The 21,292-nt window shown below is 36.8% G+C and overlaps 1 protein-coding gene across 7 annotated transcripts in view; it reads left to right on the top strand.

The window, feature by feature from the left end:
* Nucleotides 1-21,292, top strand: part of USP37 (ubiquitin specific peptidase 37) — a 90,273-nt gene that overhangs the window by 37,679 nt on the left and 31,302 nt on the right. For all 7 annotated transcript variants that reach the window (XM_049712210.1, XM_049712209.1, XM_049712208.1 and 4 more), the window contains 5 exons: nt 4,383-4,514; nt 4,674-4,797; nt 10,440-10,630; nt 19,322-19,439; nt 20,723-20,802. In XM_049712210.1, the coding sequence (XP_049568167.1) occupies nt 4,383-4,514; nt 4,674-4,797; nt 10,440-10,630; nt 19,322-19,439; nt 20,723-20,802 (645 nt within the window). The remainder of the gene's footprint in view (nt 1-4,382; nt 4,515-4,673; nt 4,798-10,439; nt 10,631-19,321; nt 19,440-20,722; nt 20,803-21,292) is intronic.

Genomic DNA, 21,292 nt, shown 5'->3' with positions numbered 1-21,292 from the left:
TATATATAAACATTTGTCATAAAGCAGAAAGTGCATATTCTTAAGTCCCATACACGTCATCTCCTGAGATACTTCAACATTAATTTTATTTATATCCTTCCCAGCCCCTTCATGCTTATATTCTTATTAAATACCCAAAAATGAGACCATGGTATAATAACTATAATAATAATAGCAGCTTTATCTAAAGTGTTTGTTATGTGCCAGAGACTGTGCTAAGCATTTAAATGAATTTTTTTCTTTAAATCTTCGCAGTAGCTCTCTGAGCTAGACATATTAAAAAATCTGTTTTTATAGATGACGTAACTGAGCCTTAGAGAAGTTAATTAACTTACTTGAGGTGTTGTAGTACAGCAGTAGTAAATCTAGGCAGTTGGACTGCACTTGTATTTTTTTCCTTACAATTTTATTGAGATATAATTGATGTACAGCACTGTGTAAGTTTAAATTGTACAGCATAATGATTTGACTTACATACATCATGAAATGATTACCACAATAAGTTTAGTGAATATCCATCATCTTATATAGATATAAAACAAAAGAAAAATTTTTTTTTAATTGAAGTGTAGTTGATTTATAATGTGTTAATTTCTGCTATACAGCAAAGTGATTCAGTTATACATATATATACATTGTTTTTTTTAATATCTTCTCCATGATGGTTTATCATAGGCTATTTTTTAAAATTTATTTAATTTATTTATTTTTGGCTGTGTTGGGTCTTCGTTGCAGCACGTGGGCTTTCTCTAGTTGTGGTGAGTGGGGGGCTGCTCTTCGTTGAGGTGCGCAGGCTTCTCATTGCAGTGGCTTTTCTTGATGTGGAGCATGGGCTCTAGGCGTGCGGACTTCAGTAGTTGTGGCACACGGGTTCAGTAGTTGTGGCTTGCAGGCTCTAGAGCTCAGGCTCAGTAGTTGTGGCGCACGGGCTTAGTTGCTCCATGGCATGTGGGATCTTCCCAGACCAGGGCTCGAACCCATGTCCCCTGCATTGGCAGGTGGATTCTTAATCACTGTGCCACCAGGGAAGCCCTATCATACTATCATAGGCTCTTGAATATAGTTATCTGTGCTATACAGTAGGACCTTGTTGTTTATCCATTCTATATATAATAGCTTACATCTGCTAACCCCAATCTCCCACTCTTTCCCTCCCCCCAGCCCCCTTTCTCTTGGCAACCAGCAGTCTTATCTATGTCTGTGGTTCTGTTTCTGTTTCATAGATAGGTTCATTTGTGTCATATTTTAGATTCCTCATATAAGTGATATCATATGGTATTTGTCTTTCTCTTTCTGACTTACTTCAGTTAGTATGGTAATACCTAGTTGCATCCATGTTGCTGCATATGGCATTATTTCATTCTTTTTTATGGCCGAGTAATATTCCATTGTGTATATATACCACATCTTCTTTATCCATTTATCTGTCGATGGACATTTTAGGTTGTTTCCATGTCTTGCCTGTTGTGAATAGTGCTGCTATGAACATAGGGGTTTATGTATCTTTTTGAATTATAGTTTTGTCTGGATATATGCCCAGGATTGGGATTGCTGGATCATATGGTAATTCTATTTTTACTTTTCTGAGGAACCTCCATACTGTTTTTCACAGTGGCTGCACCAATTTACATTCCCACCAACAGTGTAGGAGAGTTCCCTAGAAAAAATATTTTTTCCTTTCTCAAGAATCCTTGAGAACTCTTAGGATTTACTCTCTTAACAACTCTCCTGTATAACATATAGCAATGTTAATTATATTAATCATGTTGTACATTATATTCCTAGTAATTATTTATCTGATAACTGGAAGTTTGTACCTTTTCACCACATTCATCCAGTTCCCCCTTCCCCTACTCCCCACATCCAGTAACCACTGATCTGATCTTTTCTGTGAGTTTGTTTGTTTATTTATTTATTTTTGAAGTATAAGTGACCTACAACACTATGTTAGTACTGATGCACAACATAGTGATTCAATATTTCTGTACATTTCAAAATGATCACCATGTTCACTTGCATTCTTAATCACTATGCTATATTACTTCTCTGTTCCCTGATTTCTTTCTACCCCACATTAATTATGGGCATCCTCTTATGCTAGTACATAACCTTTAACCATGTTAGTGTGCATTTAGATTCCCCTTTTTTCCAATTATAATCCAGGCTAAAACAAACATTTATATACACATGTGTTTTTAATATTTGTTAGAACTTTTCTATAGGAAAAATTCTTGGAAATAGAATTGTTAAGACTACGAGAGGCACTTTGAAATTTTTGATTACTCTTACCACATTGCTTTCCCAAAACCTACCAGCTTTTTTGTTTTTAATCTCACTCAGATTACTGTTTTTCCCCAGCTTTCGGATTACCTTTTTTACTTGAGTGACGACTGGTGTCTGCCAGTTTGGTTTATCCATAGTAGTTTATTTGCCTCATATTTTAGCAGAAAAAAACATAAAACTTGTAGTGAAAACATTTCACTTACTTCTGTACTTACTGTTCTTCTCTGAGCCTCTTCTTTTTTGCTTTGTCTTCTAAAATGTTTACCATCCAGTTTAATTCTTAATTTCCTTTCTTCTTCATTCTAATTGTTCTGCCTCAAATTATTATCTTGCTGCTTCCTTACCAGACAACGTTTTTATATTAGTCTGTCCTATTTTGTGAACATTTTTCATCCATATCTTATTTCTATCTACCTTGATCTTACTTGGCCCATCTTCTTAGTGCCTCCTTCTATGTATTTTATAGTGTACTTTTGGTCTCTGTCATTCATATCCTTCTGAGTCCTTTGATATCCTTGAGTTACTCTTGGTGCTCCAGGCTCCCTCTCTACCTCCAGTGTTTCTTTAATTTCTGTATACTACCTGTACCCAACTTTCCTTTTTTCAGACTTCTTGCAGGAATTTGAGTGCAGTATTTCAAGTAAGCTAAATACCCAGGACTAAGGACTCCTTAAAAAACAAACAAATAAACAAAAATACCGAGTAGAAAACTGCCAAGTCTAGAGGATAATGGAGGCTACCTAATTCCAGTATTCCTCACAAATCCCCCACAAAACATAAAAAGTATGAGGAGTTCAAAGAAAAACACATATAACCTTTAGCATTCTAGGAAACAAAGAATACCATCACCTTTAAACTACTTTCTAGGTAGAGAAGCAAAGCAGATTCTAGCAGTGTTCCTGTTTCCCACTGCTTTAAGCCTGTGGGTGCTGAGAGCCAAGGACAAGAGGCTTAAGAGATTTCATGAAAAAAGAATATATAGGAGTAAAAGACTTAGATGAAGCACAGAAAAAAATCACTCTCAGAAAGAGAAATTCAAATACTAAGTTTCTAAATATTGAATATAGGTCTGGATCTTGGTTGTTTGCAGCACTGGTTACAGGGAAGAGTACTATTTAAAATGGACAGACTAGATAGTAAAAAAAAAAACTTAACAAGGGTTATGAGCACTATAAAAAAGTACAAATACAGATATAACCACTTTTAAAAAAGCCTTTCTTAAAACCAAAAGAAATATTTCTAAAACACACCAAATAGATAAGTAAAATTATAACAACATGACAGAGTTGAGTCCAAATGTAAGAATTATTCCAGATTGAAGAAAACTAAAGAGACATGAAAACTAAATGCATTATGTTATCCTGGACTGAATCTTGTGCTTAGGGAGAAAAAAATGCTGTGAAGAAACATGGGGTCAATTGACAAAATTGGATTAAAGAAGGTATATTAGATAAGAGTATTATGTTAGCACTAAATTTTATAATGCTTGTAACTGTACTCTGGTTATATAAGAGAATGTTCTCGTTCTTTTGAAATAAACCCTGAAGTATTTAGAACTAAATGGGTATGATCTATGCAGCCTGTTCTCAGATGGTTCAGGAAAAATATATAGAGAGAGGTGTTAAATGATAAAGCACAGAGTACAAAAGGGTTAACAATTGGTGAATCTAGGTAAAGAATATTATTCTGTGCAACTTTTCTGAAAGTTTGAGAATATTTCCAAGCAAAAGTTTTTTTTAAATATGTACTTTGGAATAATGTTTGGCGGTACCCATTAAGCATATATATATTCTGGGTAAGTCCCCAGTCCTTTTTAGCATTCATTTGAAAATATGTAATTTTCCTTGAGATGAAACTAAGTTATATTAATGTTATACTGCATCAGTATCAACTGGGATCCTGTTAGAAGTGCACATTTTTTGCACCTTCCCTGTCCAGACCTACAGAATCAGAAACTCTGGAGTTGGGGCCCAGCAATATGTATTTTAACAAACCCTCCAGGTGATTCTGATGCATGCTACAGTGGAGAACCCCTGCTCAGATGAACATACTTCAGGAACTACTGTTGTCTTCAAAAGTACTATTTCTTTCATTTTCAGCTTCTCCAATTTGGGAAATACCTGCTATATGAATGCTATTTTACAGTCTCTGTTTTCACTCCAATCATTTGCAAATGACTTGCTCAAGCAAGGTATCCCATGGAAGAAAATTCCACTCAACGCACTCATCAGGTAACTGTTATGTACTTACTGAGTAACATTTTTACCTTATTTATTATAGAATAATGGAGTATTAGACACTTAAAATTTTATGTGCCATTGTTAGCAGTCCTTAAAATATAATACCATCCAGTGTTTTGTAAAACCTGCTAAACTTGTCTCTTTTACCAGGCGCTTTGCACACTTGCTTGTTAAAAAAGATATCTGTAATTCAGAGACGAAAAAAGATTTACTCAAGAAGGTTAAAAATGCCATTTCAGCTACAGCAGAGAGATTCTCTGGTTATATGCAGAATGTGAGTACTAATTGTTTTTATTTTTTAATTTTTTCCATTTCTTTTTTTTTGATTTTTGAATTTTATTTATTTTTTTATACAGCAGGTTCTTATTAGTCATCCATTTTATATACATCAGTGTATACATATCAATCCCAATCTCCCATTTCAGCACACCACCACCCCCTGCCACTTTCCCTCCTTGGTGTCCATACGTTTGTTCTCTACATCTGTGTCTCAATTTCTGCCCTGTAAACTGGTTCATTTGTACCATTTTTCTAGGTTCCACATATATGCGTTAACATACGATATTTGTTTTTCTCTTTCTGACTTCACTCTGTGTGACAGTGTGTAGGTCCATCCACATCTCTACAAATGACCCAATTTCATTCCTTTTTATGGCTGAGTAATATTCCATTGTATATATGTACCACATCTTCTTTATCCATTTGTCTGTCGAAGGGCATTTAGGTTGCTTCCATGACCTGGCTATTGTAAATAGTGCTGTGATGAACATTGGGGTGCTTGTGTCTTTTTCAATTATGGTTTTCTCTGGGTATATGCCCAGTGGTGGGATTGCTGGGTCATATGGTAATTCTAATTTTAGTTTTTTAAAGAACGTCCATACTGTTCTCCATAGTGGCTGTATCAATTTACATTCCCACCAACAGTGCAAGAGGGTTACCTTTTCTCCACACCCTCTCCAGCATTTGTTGTTTGTAGATTTTCTGATGCTGCCCATTCTAACTGGTGTGAGGTGGTACCTCATTGTAGTTTTGATTTGCATTTCTCTAATAATTAGGGATGTTGAGCAGCTTTTCATATGCTTCCTGGCCATCTTTATCTCTTCTTTGGAGAAATGTCTATTTAGGTCTTCTGCCCATTTTTGGATTGGGTTGTTTGTTTTTTTAATATTGAGCTGCATGAGCTGTTTATATATTTTGGAGATTAATCCTTTGTCCGTTGATTCGTTGGCAAATATTTTCTCCCATTCTGAGGGTTGTCTTTTCGTCTTGTTTACAGTTTCCTTTGCTGTGCAAAAGCTTTGAAGTTTCATTAGGTCCCATTTGTTTATTTTTGTTTTTATTTCCATTACTCTAGGAGGTGGATCAAAAAAGATGTTGCTGTGATTTATGGCAAAGAATGTTCTTCCTATGTTTTCCTCTAAGAGTTTTATAGTGTCTGGTCTTACATTTAGGTCTCTAATCCATTTTGAGTTTACTTTTGTGTATGGTGTTAGGGAGTGTTCTAATTTCATTCTTTTACATGTAGCTGTCCAGTTTTCCCAGCACCATTTATTGAAGAGACTGTCTTTTCTCCATTGTATATCCTTGCCTCCTTTGTCCTAGATTAGTTGACCATAGGTGTGTGGGTTTATCTCTGGGCTTTCTATCTTGTTCCATTGATCTATATTTCTATTTTTGTGCCAGTACTATATTGTCTTGATTACTGTAGCTTTGTAGTATAGTCTGAAGTCAGGGAGTCTGATTCCTCCAGCTCCGTTTTTTTCCCTCAAGACTGCTTTGGCTATTCGGGGTCTTTTCTGTCTCCATACACATTTTAAATTTTTTGTTCTAGCTCCGTAAAAAATGCCATTGGTAATTTGATAGGGATTGCATTGAATCTGTAGATGGCTTTGGGTAGTATAGTCATTTTCACAATATTGATTTTTCTGACCTAAGAACATGGTATGTCTCTCCAACTGTTGGTATCAACTTTAATTTCTTTCATCAGTGTCTTATAGTTTTCTACATACAGGTCTTTTGTCTCCCTAGGTAGGTTTATTCCTAGGTATTTTATTCTTTTTGTTGCAATGGTAAATGAGAGTGTTTCCTTAATTTCTCTTTCAGATTTTTCATCATTAGTGTATAGGAATGCAAGAGATTTCTGTGCGTTAATTTTGTATCCTGCAGCTTTCCCAAATTCACTGATTAGCTCTAGTAGTTTTCTGGTGGCATCTTTAGGATTCCCTATGTCTAGTATCATGTCATCTGCAAAGAGTGACAGTTTTATTTCTCCTTTTCCAATTTGTATTCCTTTTATTTCTTTTTCTTCTCTGATTGCCATGGCTAGGACTTCCAAAACTATGTTGAATAATAGTGACGAGAGTGGACATCCTTGTCTTGTTCCTGATCTTAGAGGAAACGCTTTCAGTTTTTCACCATTGAGAATGATGTTTGGTATGGGTTTGTCATATATGGCCTTTATTATGTTGAGGTAGTTTCCCTCTATGCCCACTTTCTGGAGAGTTTTTATCATAAATGGGTGTTAAATTTTGTCACAAGCTTTTCTGCATCTATTGAGATGATCATATGGTTTTTCTTCTTCAGTTTGTTAATATGGTGTATCACATTGATTGATTTGCATATATTGAAGAATCCTTGCATCCCTGGGATAAATCCCATTTGATCATGGTATATAATCCTTTTAATGTGCTGTTGGCTTCTGTTTGCTAGTATTTTGTTGAGAATTTTTGCATCTATGTTCATCAGTGATACTGGTCTGCAATTTTCTTTTTTGGAGTATCTTTGTCTGGTTTTGGTATCAGGGTGATGGTGGGCTCATAGAATGAGTTTGGGAGTGTTCCTTCCTCTGCAATTTTTTGGAAGAGTTTGAGAAGGATGGGTGTTAGCTCTTCTCTAAATGTTTGATAGAATTCACCTGTGAAGCCATCTGGTCCTGGACTTTTATTTGTTGGAAGATTTTTAATCACAGTTTCAATTTCATTACTTGTGATTGGTCTGTTCATATTTTCTATTTCTTCCTGGTTCAGTCTTGGAAGGTTATACCTTTCTAAGAATGTGTCCATTTCTTCCAGGTTGTCCATTTTATTGGCATAGAGTTGCTTGTAGTAGTCTCTTAGGATGCTTTGTATTTCTGTGGTGTCTGTTGTAACTTCTCCTTTTTCATTTCTAATTTTATTGATTTGAATCCTCTCCCTCTTTTTCTTGATGTGTCTGGCTAATGGTTTATCAATTTTGTTTATCTTCTCAAAGAACCAGCTTTTAGTTTTATTGATCTTTGCTATTGTTTTCTTTGTTTCTATTTCATTTATTTCTGCTCTGATCTTTATGATTTCTTTCCTTCTGCTAACTTTGGGTTTTGTTTGCTCTTCTTTCTCTAGTTCCTTTAGGTGTAAGGTTAGATTGTTTATTTCAGATTTTTCTTGTTTCTTGAGGTAGGCTTGTATAGCTATAAACTTCCCTCTTAGAACTGCTTTTGCCACATCCCATAGGTTTTGGATCGTCGTGTTTTCATTGTCATTTGTCTCTAGGTATTTTTTGATTTCCTCTTTGATTTTTTCAGTGATCTCTTGGTTATTTAGTAATGTATTGTTTAATCTCCATGTGTTTGTGTTTTTTACGTTTTTTTCCCTGTAATTGATTTCTAATCTCATAGCGTTGTGGTCAGAAAAGATGCTTGATATGATTTCAGTTTTCTTAAATTTACTGAGGCTTGATTTGTGACCCAAGATGTGATCTATCCTGGAGAATGTTCTGTGAGCACTTGAGAAGAAAGTGTAATCTGCTGTTTTGGGATGGAATGTCCTATAAATATGAATTAAATCTATCTGGTCTATTGTGTCATTTAAAGCTTGTGGCCCTTATTAATTTTCTGTTTGGATGATCTGTCCATTGGTGTAAGTGAGGTGTTAAAACTCCCGCACTATTATTGTGTTACTGTTGATTTCCTCTTTTATAGCTGTTAGCAGTTGCCTTATGTATTGAGGTGCTCCTATGTTGGGTGCATATATATTTTTAATTGTTATATCTTCTTCTTGGATTGATCCCTTGATCATTACGTAGTGTCCTTCCTTGTCTCTTGTAACATTTATTTTAAAGTCTATTTTATCTGATATGAGTATTGCTACTCCAGCTTTCTTTTGATTTCCATTTGCATGGAATATCTTTTTCCATCCCCTCACTTTCAGTCTGTATGTGTCCCTAGGTCTGAAGTGGGTCTCGTGTAGACAGCATATATGTGCGTCTTGTTTTTGTATCCATTCAGTAAGCCTGTGTCTTTTGGTTGGAGCATTTAATCCATTCACGTTTAAGGTAATTATCGATATGTGTGTTCCTATTACCATTTTCTTAATTGTTTTGGGTTTGTTTTTGTAGGTCCTTTTCCTCTCTTGTATTTCCCACTTAGAGAAGTTCCTTTAGCATTTGTTGTAGAGCTCGTTTGGTGGTGCTGAATTCTCTTAGCATTTGCTTGTCTGTAAAGCTTTTGATTTCTCCATCAAATCTGAATGAGATCCTTGCTGGGTAGAGTAATCTTGGTTGTAGTTTCTTTCGCTTCATCACTTTAAGTATATCATGCCACTCCCTTCTAGCTTGTAGAGTTTCTGCTGAGAAATCAGCTGTTAACCTTATGGGAGTTCCCTTGTATGTTATTTGTCATTTTTCCCTTGCTGCTCTCAGTAATTTTTGTCTTAAATTTTTGCCAACTTGATTACTATGTGTCTCGGTGTGTTTCTCCTTGGGTTTATCCTGTATGGGACTGTCTACACTTCCTGGACTTGGGTGGCTATTTCCTTTCCCATGTTAGGGAAGTTTTCGACTATAATCTCTTCAAATATTTTCTCACATCCTTTCTCTATCTCTTTTCCTTCTTGGACCCCTATAATGTGAATGTTGTTGCGTTTAATGTTGTCCCAGAGGTCTCTTAGGCTGTCTTCATTTCTTATCATTCTGTTTTCTTGATTCTGTTCCACAGCAGTGAATTCTACCATTCTGTCTTCCAGGTCACTTATCCATTCTTCTGCCTCAGTTATTCTGCTATTGATCCCTTCTAGGGTATTTTTCATTTCACTTATTGTATTGTTCATCTGTTTGTTTGTTCTTTAATTCTTCTAGATCTTTGTTAAACATTTCTTGCATCTTCTCAATCTTTGCCTCCATTCTTTTTCTGAGGTCCTGGATCATCTTCACTGTCATTATTCTGAATTCTTTTTCTGGAAGGTTGCCTATCTCCACTTCATTTAGTTGTTTTTCTGGGGTTTTATCTTGTTCTTTCATCTGGTACATAGCCCTCTGCCTTTTCATCTTTCTCTGCCTTTTATCTTTCTGTGAATGTGGTTTTTGTTCCACAGGCTGTAGGATTGTAGTTCTTCTTGCTTCTGCTGTCTGTTCTCTGGTGGATGAAGCTATCTAAGAGCCTGGTCTAATTGATTTTAAACACCTTAGAGATAGGGAAAATTGAAATGATTTTAGCGTGTTACCCAGTTTTATTTTAAAATGAGATTTGTGTATGTGTGTTCATCACAGGTTGGAAAACCTGAGGACTTCTGGTAAGGTTCAGTATGACCCTTCTGTGTATTTTATCATATATTAGTAATATAGATGTGGTTTGCCACTGTAGGACCTTGGACTATTTTAGCTACAAAGGCTATTTTAGAAAAATCACTCTATTTTTAAAAAACAAATGAAGGAGTGATTCATTTATTAGTTATGCTAATCTAACTTAGGAATATAAAATATGTCATTTGTCGTTTTGTTTTGTTTCCACAAAATATGTACCGCAAAATCATTAGAGTAAATCTGGCCTTTTTCCACACGTGTTTTTGACTTGCAAGTGCTTTACTCGTATAGATCACAGCGTTAATAAGCTATTGTTTTGACAAGAAATGTTTTGACCTTATTAAGGATATTATGCCTTCTTAGGATGCTCATGAATTTTTAAGTCAGTGCTTAGACCAGCTGAAAGAGGATATGGAAAAATTAAATAAAACCTGGAAGACTGAACCTGTTCCTGGAGAAGAAAATTCACCAGATATTTCAGCTACTAGAGTATACACTTGCCCTGTTATTAGTAATTTGGAGTTTGAAGTTCAGCACTCCATCATCTGTAAAGCGTAAGTAGTCTCTAAGAGAACTCTTTTCCCTTTTAATTCTTTACAGCAAGTGACTAAAACTCTTCTAGAAGGTTTTAATTCTTATCTTCATTCCTGTGTCATGAGTATAAATATCTTTGTTCAGTGTCTTTATCATCTATAAGAATACTTGGTGGGGTGAGAACTAAAGTGAACTTAGTTTGTCAAATGCTTTAGTGCTGACTAAATGGTTAATTTTGCTCTGCCTTTTGAGTGTGTGTTACTATGTGTGTGGTTTTTTTCCTTTTAATCACTGTGTGGAAAATCAAGCTCTTCGAGAATACTTGTTCGTCTTTTTTTTATTATTATTAATTAATTTATTAATTTTTGGTTGAGTTGGATCTTTGTTGCTGCTCGCAGGCTTTCTCTAGTTGCGGCGAGCAGGGACTGCTCTTCATTGTGGTGCACAGGTTTCTCACTGCGGTGGCTTCTCTTGTTGCGGAGCACGGGCTCTAGGCGTGCGGAATTCAGTAGTTGTGGCTCGCAGGCTCTAGAGCTCAGGCTCAGTAGTTGTGGCGCATGGGCTTAGTTGCTCTGCAGTGTGTGGGATCTTCCCGGGTCAGGGCTCGAACCCATGTCCCCAGCATTGGCAGGCAAATTCTTAACTACTCCACCACCAGGGAAGCCCTCATCTTTTTTTCCCTGAAAAGACTCCCTCCTATTAGTCGCTTATTTTGTTGAACCAAATTGTTTTTATAAAAAATGGGTTGTTTTTTTTTTTACAAGATACATTAAAATGTGAATTATTTTTAATTTTTGCAATGCTTTTTAACCATGTTTACATTAACTATTGAGACTTACCTTCTACATTTAATTAATTTCCATACTCATTATCAGAACTCTCTACCAGGTACTTGACATTAAAAGGTTCTATTTTGATTAATCTTCCAGTTATCAGTAGTACATCTCTGAATACATTTTTTTTCAGAGAGTGGAATTCTTCAGAGTCCACATATAAATGAGAATTAATTCTGTGGCTTTCACACATGACTTAATACAGAATTATTAAGTGAGACACAGCCTTCCCCCTCAACATACTACATATACTGTCCCATCATATCCTGTTACTCTGACACTTAGAAGAAGTCTGATTTTGTTGATAATCTTTTCCTTCCTGAAAATCTGTGATATTCTTAATTTTTGAAATTCAGAGTTTCACTAATTTACATCTAGTTATTGACCCTTTTTCATGCATTTTGCATTTAACATGATGGGGCTTTTTCATCTGAAGATTTGGGATTTTTTTCAGCTCAGAAAAACTATTCTCTACACACTGCTTCTCTTCCATTTGTTCTGGAATTTTCTTTAGGAATACTCAACAGCCATATGATGGCTCTTCATTCTCTGTCTTTCATATTTATTTATTTTTCTTTTTTCTTTAATTTTTCTTTATTTTTTGGCTGCATTGGGTCTTCATTGCTGTGCACGGGCTTTCTCTAGTTGCAGTGAGCAGGAGCTATTCTTCCTTACACTGTGCGGGCTTCTCATTGCAGTGGCTTCTCTTGTTGCAGAGCTTGGGCTCTAGGTGCGCTGGCTTCAGTAGTTGTGGCACATGGGCTCAGTAGTTGTGGCTCGTGGGCTCTAGAGCACAGGCTGAGTAGTTGTGGCACACGGACTTAGTTGCCCCTGGCATGTAGGATCTTCCCGGACCAGGGATCGAACCCATGTCACCTGCATGGCAGGCAGATTCTTAACCACTGCACCACCAGGGAAGTCCCCTTTATTTATTTTTCTTAGGCTGCTCAAAATGATAGTGTTCACTGAGGTCTCTTCCAGCTATAACACTCTAGTATTTTTTACTAGAATTTTGAACATTCACATGGACACTACAAGACAGTAGTTTTGCATCATTAGTCTGTGACATTTTTTATCTTCATGGTTTCTTCAGTGTTTTTTTTCCCCCTAGTGGATAAATTTTTTTTTTTTTTTTTTGCGGTACGCGGGCCTCTCACTGTTGTGGTCTCTCCCGTTGCGGAGCACAGGCTCCAGACGTGCAGGCTCAGCGGCCATGGCTCACAGGCCCAGCCGCTCCGCGGCATGTGGGATCTTCCCGGACCGCAGCACGAATCTGCATCCCCTGCATCGGCAGGTGGACTCTCAACCACTGCGCCACCAGGGAAGCCCGATAAATTATTTTTTAAAGAAAAGGTCTGGGTCTTAGAAATACAGTTCATTGTCTTGCAAAAGCTAGAGAGCCCACAGTATGATAGCCATCCCTCCGTTTCTTCTAATGCACTTTCCAAACAAAATTTGTTCAAGTCAGAGAGAGAAGCAGTTTGTCACTGTTAATATTTCATTTAACTGTGGGGTGTCAACCAAGTTTCTTTTGATAGGAAAATTTCTGTTGCCTGTGGTAGAAATGGCCACAGGCATCACAGGAAGAAAGAAAACTATGTCAAAGTGATGCCTGCTTCACTGAGCCAACAGCATCAGTCAGCCATTCCAGTTATGCAGCACCCAGATATTGGGTGTGTAGTTGAGGTGTGTGTACCAGTGCATGAAGTGACCTGGCTCACAGTGTGTAAGCATGAAGCTGAATGCCAGGCATCCAGACTGAACAGTGACCCAAGAGTTGGCAAGTCCAGGAGGTAACAAGGTTCTCCGGGGCTGCAGCAGCAGTACAACTACCTCCTCGAAGGCCTTGCCTTAGTTGCTTTATTAGTCATTTTCTTTAAGACAACTCCTTAAAGATAAAATAGTTTCTGGCTGAAGGAAGATTCTATACGCCTTATCCCTGAATTGTAATTTTCCATGTTTAGCCTCTGTCCCATCTGGCTGTAAGTTAGTTTGACCTGTTTGCCAAATGTACTTAATTTTTTTAAACTGTTATAGTTTAGATTGACTGGTTTTCGATGATTATAAGCCATTTCAATATATTAGTAATATATTCTTGAATATGAAGAATTTGTATGAATTCTCCATTTAAAGAACTTAAAACATCTAAAACTAAGTACTTAATAATCCCCCATAAAACCTCCTTCTGCAGTCTTCCCTATCTCAGTAATGACAGTTCAGTACTTAGAGTTTATCAGTACAGCAGTGTGGTATTTCTTAACTTTTCTTTTCTTTCTCTTGCACCCCTACATCCCATATGTCAGCAAATCCTTTGAGCTTTTCCTTAAAAATACAACCAGAATCTGACCTCTTTTTACTACCTCCACTGACACCGCTGTGGTCCAAACCACCATCATCTCTTGACTGGATTGTTGGAATACCTTCTGACTGATCACTGTGTTTCTGCCCTTGTCTCTCTGTAGTCTATTTTAAACACATTAGCCAAAGTGATCCATTTAAAATGGACATTAGTTCATGTCGGTCCTCTGCTCATAACCCTTAAAATAAAAGCTGAAATTCTTGCCATGATCTACAAAACTCCATAAGATTTGCCTTTCAGCAACCCCTCTCTCCCAGTTAACTCTCTTACTCATCTCTTATCACTCTTTCCCCTTGCTCATTCTGTTCGAACCAAACTAGCTTTCTTGCTTTATTTGTTTGTTTTTATTTATTTATTTGTTTATTTATTTATTTATGGCTGCATTGGGTCTTCGTGGCTGCGCATGGGCTTTCTCTAGTTGCGGTGAGTAGGGGCTACTCTTCATTGTGGTGTGTGGGGCTTCTCATTGTGGTGGATTCTTGTTGTGGAGTACAGGCTCTAGGCACACGGGCTTCAGTAGTTGTGGCTCGTGGGCTCTAGAGCGTAGCCTCAGTAGTTGTGGCACACGGGCTTAGTTGCTTCATGGCATGTGGGATCTTCCCAGACCAGGGGTCGAACCCGTGTCCTCTGCATTGGCAGACAGATTCTTTTTTTTTTCTTTTTTAAATTAACTTTTATTAGAGTATAGTTGATATACAGTGTTCTGTTAGTTTCTGTCATACAGCAAAGCGTATCAGTTATACATATACATACATCCACTCTCTTTTGATTCTATTCCCATATAGGTCATTACAGAGTATTGAGTAGAGTTCCCTGTGGTATATAGTAGGTTCTTACTAGTTATCTGTTTTATATAGTAGTGTGTATATGTAAATCCCAGTCTTCCAACTTATCCCCCCCACTTTTCCCCCTTGGTTACCATAAGTTTGTTTTCTGCATATGTGATTCTATTTCTGTTTTGTAAATAGCTTCATTTGTACCATATTTTTCAGATTCCACATATAAGCAATATCATATGATATTTGTCTTTTTCTGTCTGACTTATTTCACTCAATATGACAGTCTCTAGGTGCATCCATGTTGCTGCAAATGGCATTATTTCATTCTTTTTTATGGCTGAGTAATATTCCATTGTATATATGTGCCACATCTTCTTTATCTGTGCTTCCGTCGATGGACATTTAGGTTCCTTCCATGTCCTGGCTATTGTAAATAGTGCTGGCAGACAGATTCTTAACAGCAGTGCCACCAGGGAAGTCCTTCTTGCTTTTTAAAAAAAATGTCAGGGCTTCCCTGGTGGCGCAGTGGTTAAGAGTCTGCCTGCCGATGCAGGGGATGCAGGTTCGTGCCCCGGTCCGGGAAGATCCCACATGCCGTGGATCGGCTGGGCCCGTGAGCCATGGCCGCTGAGCCTGCGCGTCCGGAGCCTGTGCTCCGCAATGGGAGAGGCCACAACAGTGAGAGGCCCACGTACAACAAATAAATAAATAAAATTTTAAAATGCCAGGATCCTGGTACCTCACAGCCTTTTCACTTACTGTTTCTCTTTCCCCATATTATCACATAGCTAGTGCCCTCCCTTCTCCATATCTTTATGTAAAAATCACTTGCTCAGTGAGGCATTTTCTTGCTACCATATCTAAAATTCCAGCCATCTACTCTCATCTTTTGCTTCCCTCTTCTATACTTTCTTTTTCTTCTTTAACACTTACCTAGCATACTATATATTTTACTTATGTATGTATTTTTATTGTATCTCTTCTCCAGTATAATGAAAGCTTCATGAGGGGACATATTTTTGTCTTGGTTTGTTCTCTGCTACAACCCCAGTGCCAAGAACAGTTTCAGCATATAGGAGACATATTCAGTGATGCGTAACAAATTGTCCCAAACTTAGCAGGTTAAAACAACATCCACTTAACTCAGTTCTGTAGGTCAGAAGTCTAGGCAGGGTATGGCTGAGTTCTTTGCTCAGGTATCAGAAAGTTGAAATCAAGGTGTTGGCTGGAATCCCCTTCTAAGCTCATTAAGGTTGTGAGCAGAATTTAGTTCCTTTCAGTTGTAGTACTAAGGTCCCCATTTTTTTGTTAGCTGTTGACTGGGGCAACTCATTTCCTAAAGGTTGCCTATTGTTTCTTGCCATGTGGCCTCTATAGGAAGTTCACAACAGTGCTATTTGCTTTCTTCAGGCCAGCAGTACATGTCTCTGACTTCTAATCTGTGACTTCCTCTGTTTGAGACCTCTAGACCCAGATTTAAAGAGTTCATGTAATAAGGCCTCAACCATTCAGATAATCTCCTTTTTGATGAACTCTACAGTTAAGATTAATAACATTAATTATATCTGCAAAATCCCTTTTGCCATGTAAAGTAACATCATCATGGGAGTGATAGCTCATAATAATCACAGTCCTCCCACACTCAAAGGGGATAGAATTATACAAGGAAGGGCAAGGGTCATCTTAGAATTCTGCCTAGGAGAGAGGCACTCAATAAATGTTTATTTAATGAAGAACAGATGTATTCTTACAGTCCCTAGTCTTCAACTGTTGCAATAGAGAACTGGGACAGGAAAATGACTATTACTAAAAATGCTGATAATGCAGACAAAATGAAAAACAGTCAACTAAAACTAAGTAAAAGAAATCAGTTGGCTTCCAGGTAAATTGAATATGATGTTTTGATCTCTGAGCCCATTTTCTGAAATTCTATAAAATGTATCCAATGACCAAACAATTCTGCTACCGAACAGAGCTGCCTACACGTTTACTGAGAACACATAGTATTTTCAATTTGACACATTGTTCATTTAGTCAAAAACTGGAAATAGTCCAGATGTCCATCAATATGGAAAAATTGTGGCATGCTCATACAGCTTAATACTAGGCAACAATGAAAAATGGGCTATAGCCATTTGCAACAAGCATGGTTGAATCTTATAATCATGTTGAACAAAAGAAGCTAGTTAAAAGAAAACATTCTGTATGGTTCCATTTATGTAAGGTTCAGAAAAGGTAAAACTCGACTATTTTTTTAAAAATTTTTTATTGAAGTATAGTTATTTACAGTATCATGTAACTTTCAGGTATATAGCATAGTGATTCAGTTATATGTGTATATTCTTTTACAGATTCTTTTTCCTTATAAATTATTACATAATATTGGGTATAGTTCCCTGTGCTATATAGTAGGTCCTTGTTGGTTATCTATTTTATACATAGTAGTGTGTATATGTTAATCCTAGCCTCCTAATTTATCCCTCCCCCCACACCCCTTTCCCCTTTGGTAACCATAAGTTTGTTTTTTGTGTCTGTGAGTCTTTCTGTTTTGGAAATAAATTCATTTGTATCTTTTTTGTTCTTCTAGATTCCACATATAAGTGATATCATATGATATTTGTTTTTGTCTGGCTTACTTCACTTGGTATGATTAAACCTAGGTCCATCCACATTGCTGCAAATGGCGTTATTTCTTTTTTTAACGGCTGAGTAGTATTCCATTGTATAGATATCTAACATCTTTATTTATTCATCTGCCAGGGGACACTTAGGTTGCTTCCATGTCTTGGGTATTGTAAATAGTGCTGCAGTGAACATTGGGGTACATGTATCTTTTCGAATTATGGTTTTCTCTGGATATATGGCCAGGAGTGGGATCACAAGATCACATGATAGCCCTATTTTTAGTTTTTTAAGGAACCTGCATACTGTTCTGCATACTGGCTGCAGCAGTTTACATTCCCACAAATAGTGTAGGAGGGTTCCTGTTTCTCCACACCCCCTGCAGCATTTATTATTCATAGACTTTTTGATGATGGCCATTCTGACCAGTGTGAGGTGATACCTCATTGTAGTTTTGATTTGCATTTCTCTGATAATTAGCGATGTTGAGCATCTTTTCATGTGCCTTTTGGCCATCTTTGTGTCTTCTTTGGAGAAATGTCTGTTTAGGTCTTCTGCCCATTTTTTGATTGTTTGTTTGTTTTTTTGATATTGAGCTGTATGAGCTGTTTGTATATTTTTTTTACTGAAGTATAGTTATTTTACAGTGTTGTGTTAATTTCTGCTGTACAGCAAAGTGATTCAGTTATACATATATACTTTTTTTTATATTCTTTTTCATTATGGTTTATCATAGGATATTGACTGTAGTCCCCCGTGCTGTATACAGTGGGACCTTGTTTATCCATTCTATATATAGTAGCTTATATCTGCTAACCCCAACCTCCCACACTATCTTTCCCCCCAACCCCCTCCCCCTTGGCAACCACCAGTCTGTTATCTATGTCCGTGATTCTGTTTCTGTTTCATAGATAGGTTCATTTGTGTCATATTTTAGATTCCACATGTAAGTGATATCATATGGTATTTGTCTTTCTCTTTCTGACTTACTTCACTTAGTATGATAATCTTTAGTTGCATCCGTGTTGCTGCAAATAGCATTATTTCGTTCTTTTTTTATGGCTGACAATTCCATTTTTTAGAATGTGTTTGAGCCTGTATGACTATCAGTCTAAAGCAAGTAGAGGGACTTCCCTGGTGGTCCAGTGGGTAAGACTCTGCACTCCCAGTGCAGGGGGCCCAGGTTCGATCCCTGGTTGGGGAACTAGATCCCACATGCATGCTGCAACTAAGAGTTGACATGCCGCAATGAAGATCCTGTGTGCTGCAACTAAGACTGGGCACAGCCAAAATAAATAAAATTTTTTAAAATAAATAAATTAAATAAATAAAGCAAGTAGATTTAGGAAGGGGTTAACATACTCAAAAAACAGGGTGACCACAAATCAAAAACACAATAGATTCACAAAAATCAAAAAGAAGAAAACACAAGCATAAAATAAAAGGAAATTATCAAGCCACAAAAAGAAAAAGAAAGGAACAAAGAAGAAACAGAATCAACTGGAAAATAAGGCTTAAAATGGCAATATATACATATCTATCAACAATTACCTTAAATGTCAATGGACTACATGCTCCAATCAAAAGACATAGAGTGGCAGATTGGATAAAAAACCAAAACTCAACTGTTGTGTTGGAAGTCAGGATAATAGTTATCTTTTGGAAGTAAGAAAGGGATAGTGATTGGGAAGAGGCATGTGAGGGGGCTTATAGGGAGTTCATAGTGTTCTATTTCTTGAGTTGAGTGGTGATTACATGTGTGTGTTAACTGATAATCCATCAAGCTATACAACTTTGACTGGTTCACTTTTCTATATATATATTATACTTTAGTGTTTTAAAGTTTGGGGGTTTTTTGGAAAGTATAAAAATTTTAAATTTAGCATTTTAAGAAAGTACTTAAACACTTTCAATTGATGTTTTACCTGTATGGATTTAATAAGGGTTAAAGTAAGCATGAGAAAAGTTTTAAATGTTTATTTCTCATGCCTAGTCATGGTCTCTCAGTACCTGATAAGTTCAGTGGGGGAGCAGTGTTTCTGAAGTATATTTGTATTTATTTTGTATTGCACAGTTAGGCTTCTAAATTCTTATATTTGTCTTCTTTTATTTTTACAGATGTGGAGAGATTATTCCCAAAAGAGAACAGTTTAATGACCTCTCCATTGACCTTCCTCGAAGGAAAAAGCCACTCCCTCCTCGTTCAATTCAAGATTCCCTTGATCTTTTCTTTAGGGTAAATAATATCTTTTGGTATTTCCACATAACTAAATTTTATATATCATAGATAATTGTATTTGAAGTTGGTTTCTTTAAGGCAGAGTTTTGACAAAATAGTTGCAGGGGAAACAAATGAGAAATATTTATAAATAGTATTTTTTAGGAGCTTGGTAAATATGGTTGTTAACTGATTGTAGATGAAAATTAATTGCTCAAGTAGATTATACATCTAACTCAACAGCAAGTGTTTTAGACAACCTTAGAAGCATTTGTTTGTAAACAAATAATATGAAGTGACATATGCTAAAATTGGGTAATGTGAGTCAAAATTGGAGACACTATTCTAAGTTAGTATACTAAGATCTGAGGAATGAAAAAAAATACTTTTTGCTTCTTCTTAGGTTATATGTACCATGTTAGAAACAGAAAGGACAAGTCATGTTTATTCAGAGCTATAGATAAATGTTTGCATTTGTGTTATACTGTTACAGATACTCAGAAAGTTTCTGGGGCATAATTGGACATGTTGTGTAGCAGTCCTTATAATTGATGGCAGTTTGCCATCTGTATAATAGTGGTTCTTGTTTTGTTGTAGCAAATGGGTAGGGTTGTCATCCTAAGATTTAAAAAAAAAAAAGACCTCTGTTCTTGAAATGATGAATATTCAGCTCCACCCAAGGATAAATATTCTGCTTTTCTTTTTGTTTTAGTCATTCCTTATAATTCCTGTTATTATCGTAGAATTTGAAGCTTTTCCTGTGTATCTTTACCCCCATTTTTTAAGGATTTCTTGTTTCAGTTTTCTCTAGGTAATGATATCCACCCCAAACTTTGGTCCTTTTAGAGCAGTTGTTCTTAGTGGGCTGTCACCAGAAGATTGAGTTCCATTATAAGAAAGGGGTAGAGTTACACCTAACAGACCAGGAACTCCGCCTAACCTGAAGGTGATCTTATCTCTGCTATGGCCAAATGTTAAAATCTGGATATACTCTTGGCAGTGGTTCTTGTGTATCCATGGGGAAAAGGTTGAGAATCTGCTACTATAGTTTAGTTACTGTCATAAATTGAGATGTTTCCTTGGTAAAAAAAGGAAATTAGGAATTCTGAAACAGGGCATGATATTATAACTATATTTTGAGGATTAGGTCTTAATTTAGTAAGGCTTATGATTCTAGACACAAAATTTAAACTGGTCGGAGTTGTCATTCCACTGAACTAGTATGACTAGAGAAATTAGCATTTAATGGGGCAGTGCTAATTCAACTTTATACTTTATTTTTCCCTCTTGTCTTTTTACAGGCAGAAGAACTTGAGTATTCCTGTGAGAAGTGTGGTGGGAAATGTGCTCTTGTCAGGCACAAATTTAACAGGCTACCCAGGTAAAATTAATTGGCTCTTCAATTTTTCTTCTTTAAAGTACTTACAAATTATACTGAATAAGTGAGGCTTATCAGATGGATTGGTAAAGAAGGTCAGCAAAGCTGAGATATGAAAAGGGTAGAGAATGGAAAGCTACAATTCTCTTGTATAAGAAAGGAAGAAGATTTGGAAAGTTGAAGAAGAGAAGGAACCTGAGAGTCCCAAGAAGATGGCAACAAGAGAACGAGGCTGATGAGACTTTGGAATAATGATGGGGACTTACTAGAAAATTTTTAATTCAGTAATGTGTAACACTCAATTATAATTTGTTGTGCATGTACATTTTATAGAACTTTTTTTTTTGGGTACGTGGGCCTCTCACTGTTGTGGCCTCTCCCGTTGCGGAGCACAGGCTCCGGACGCGCAGGCTCAGCGGCCATGGCTCACGGGCACAGCTGCTCCGCAGCATGTGGGATCCTCCCAGACCAGGGCACGAACCCGTGTCCCCTG

This window comes from Orcinus orca, chromosome 7, assembly GCF_937001465.1.
Source record: "Orcinus orca chromosome 7, mOrcOrc1.1, whole genome shotgun sequence".
NCBI lineage: Eukaryota > Metazoa > Chordata > Mammalia > Artiodactyla > Delphinidae > Orcinus > Orcinus orca.
Note: the sequence above shows the minus strand (reverse complement) of the source record. Positions and strands in the feature narration are given on the sequence as shown.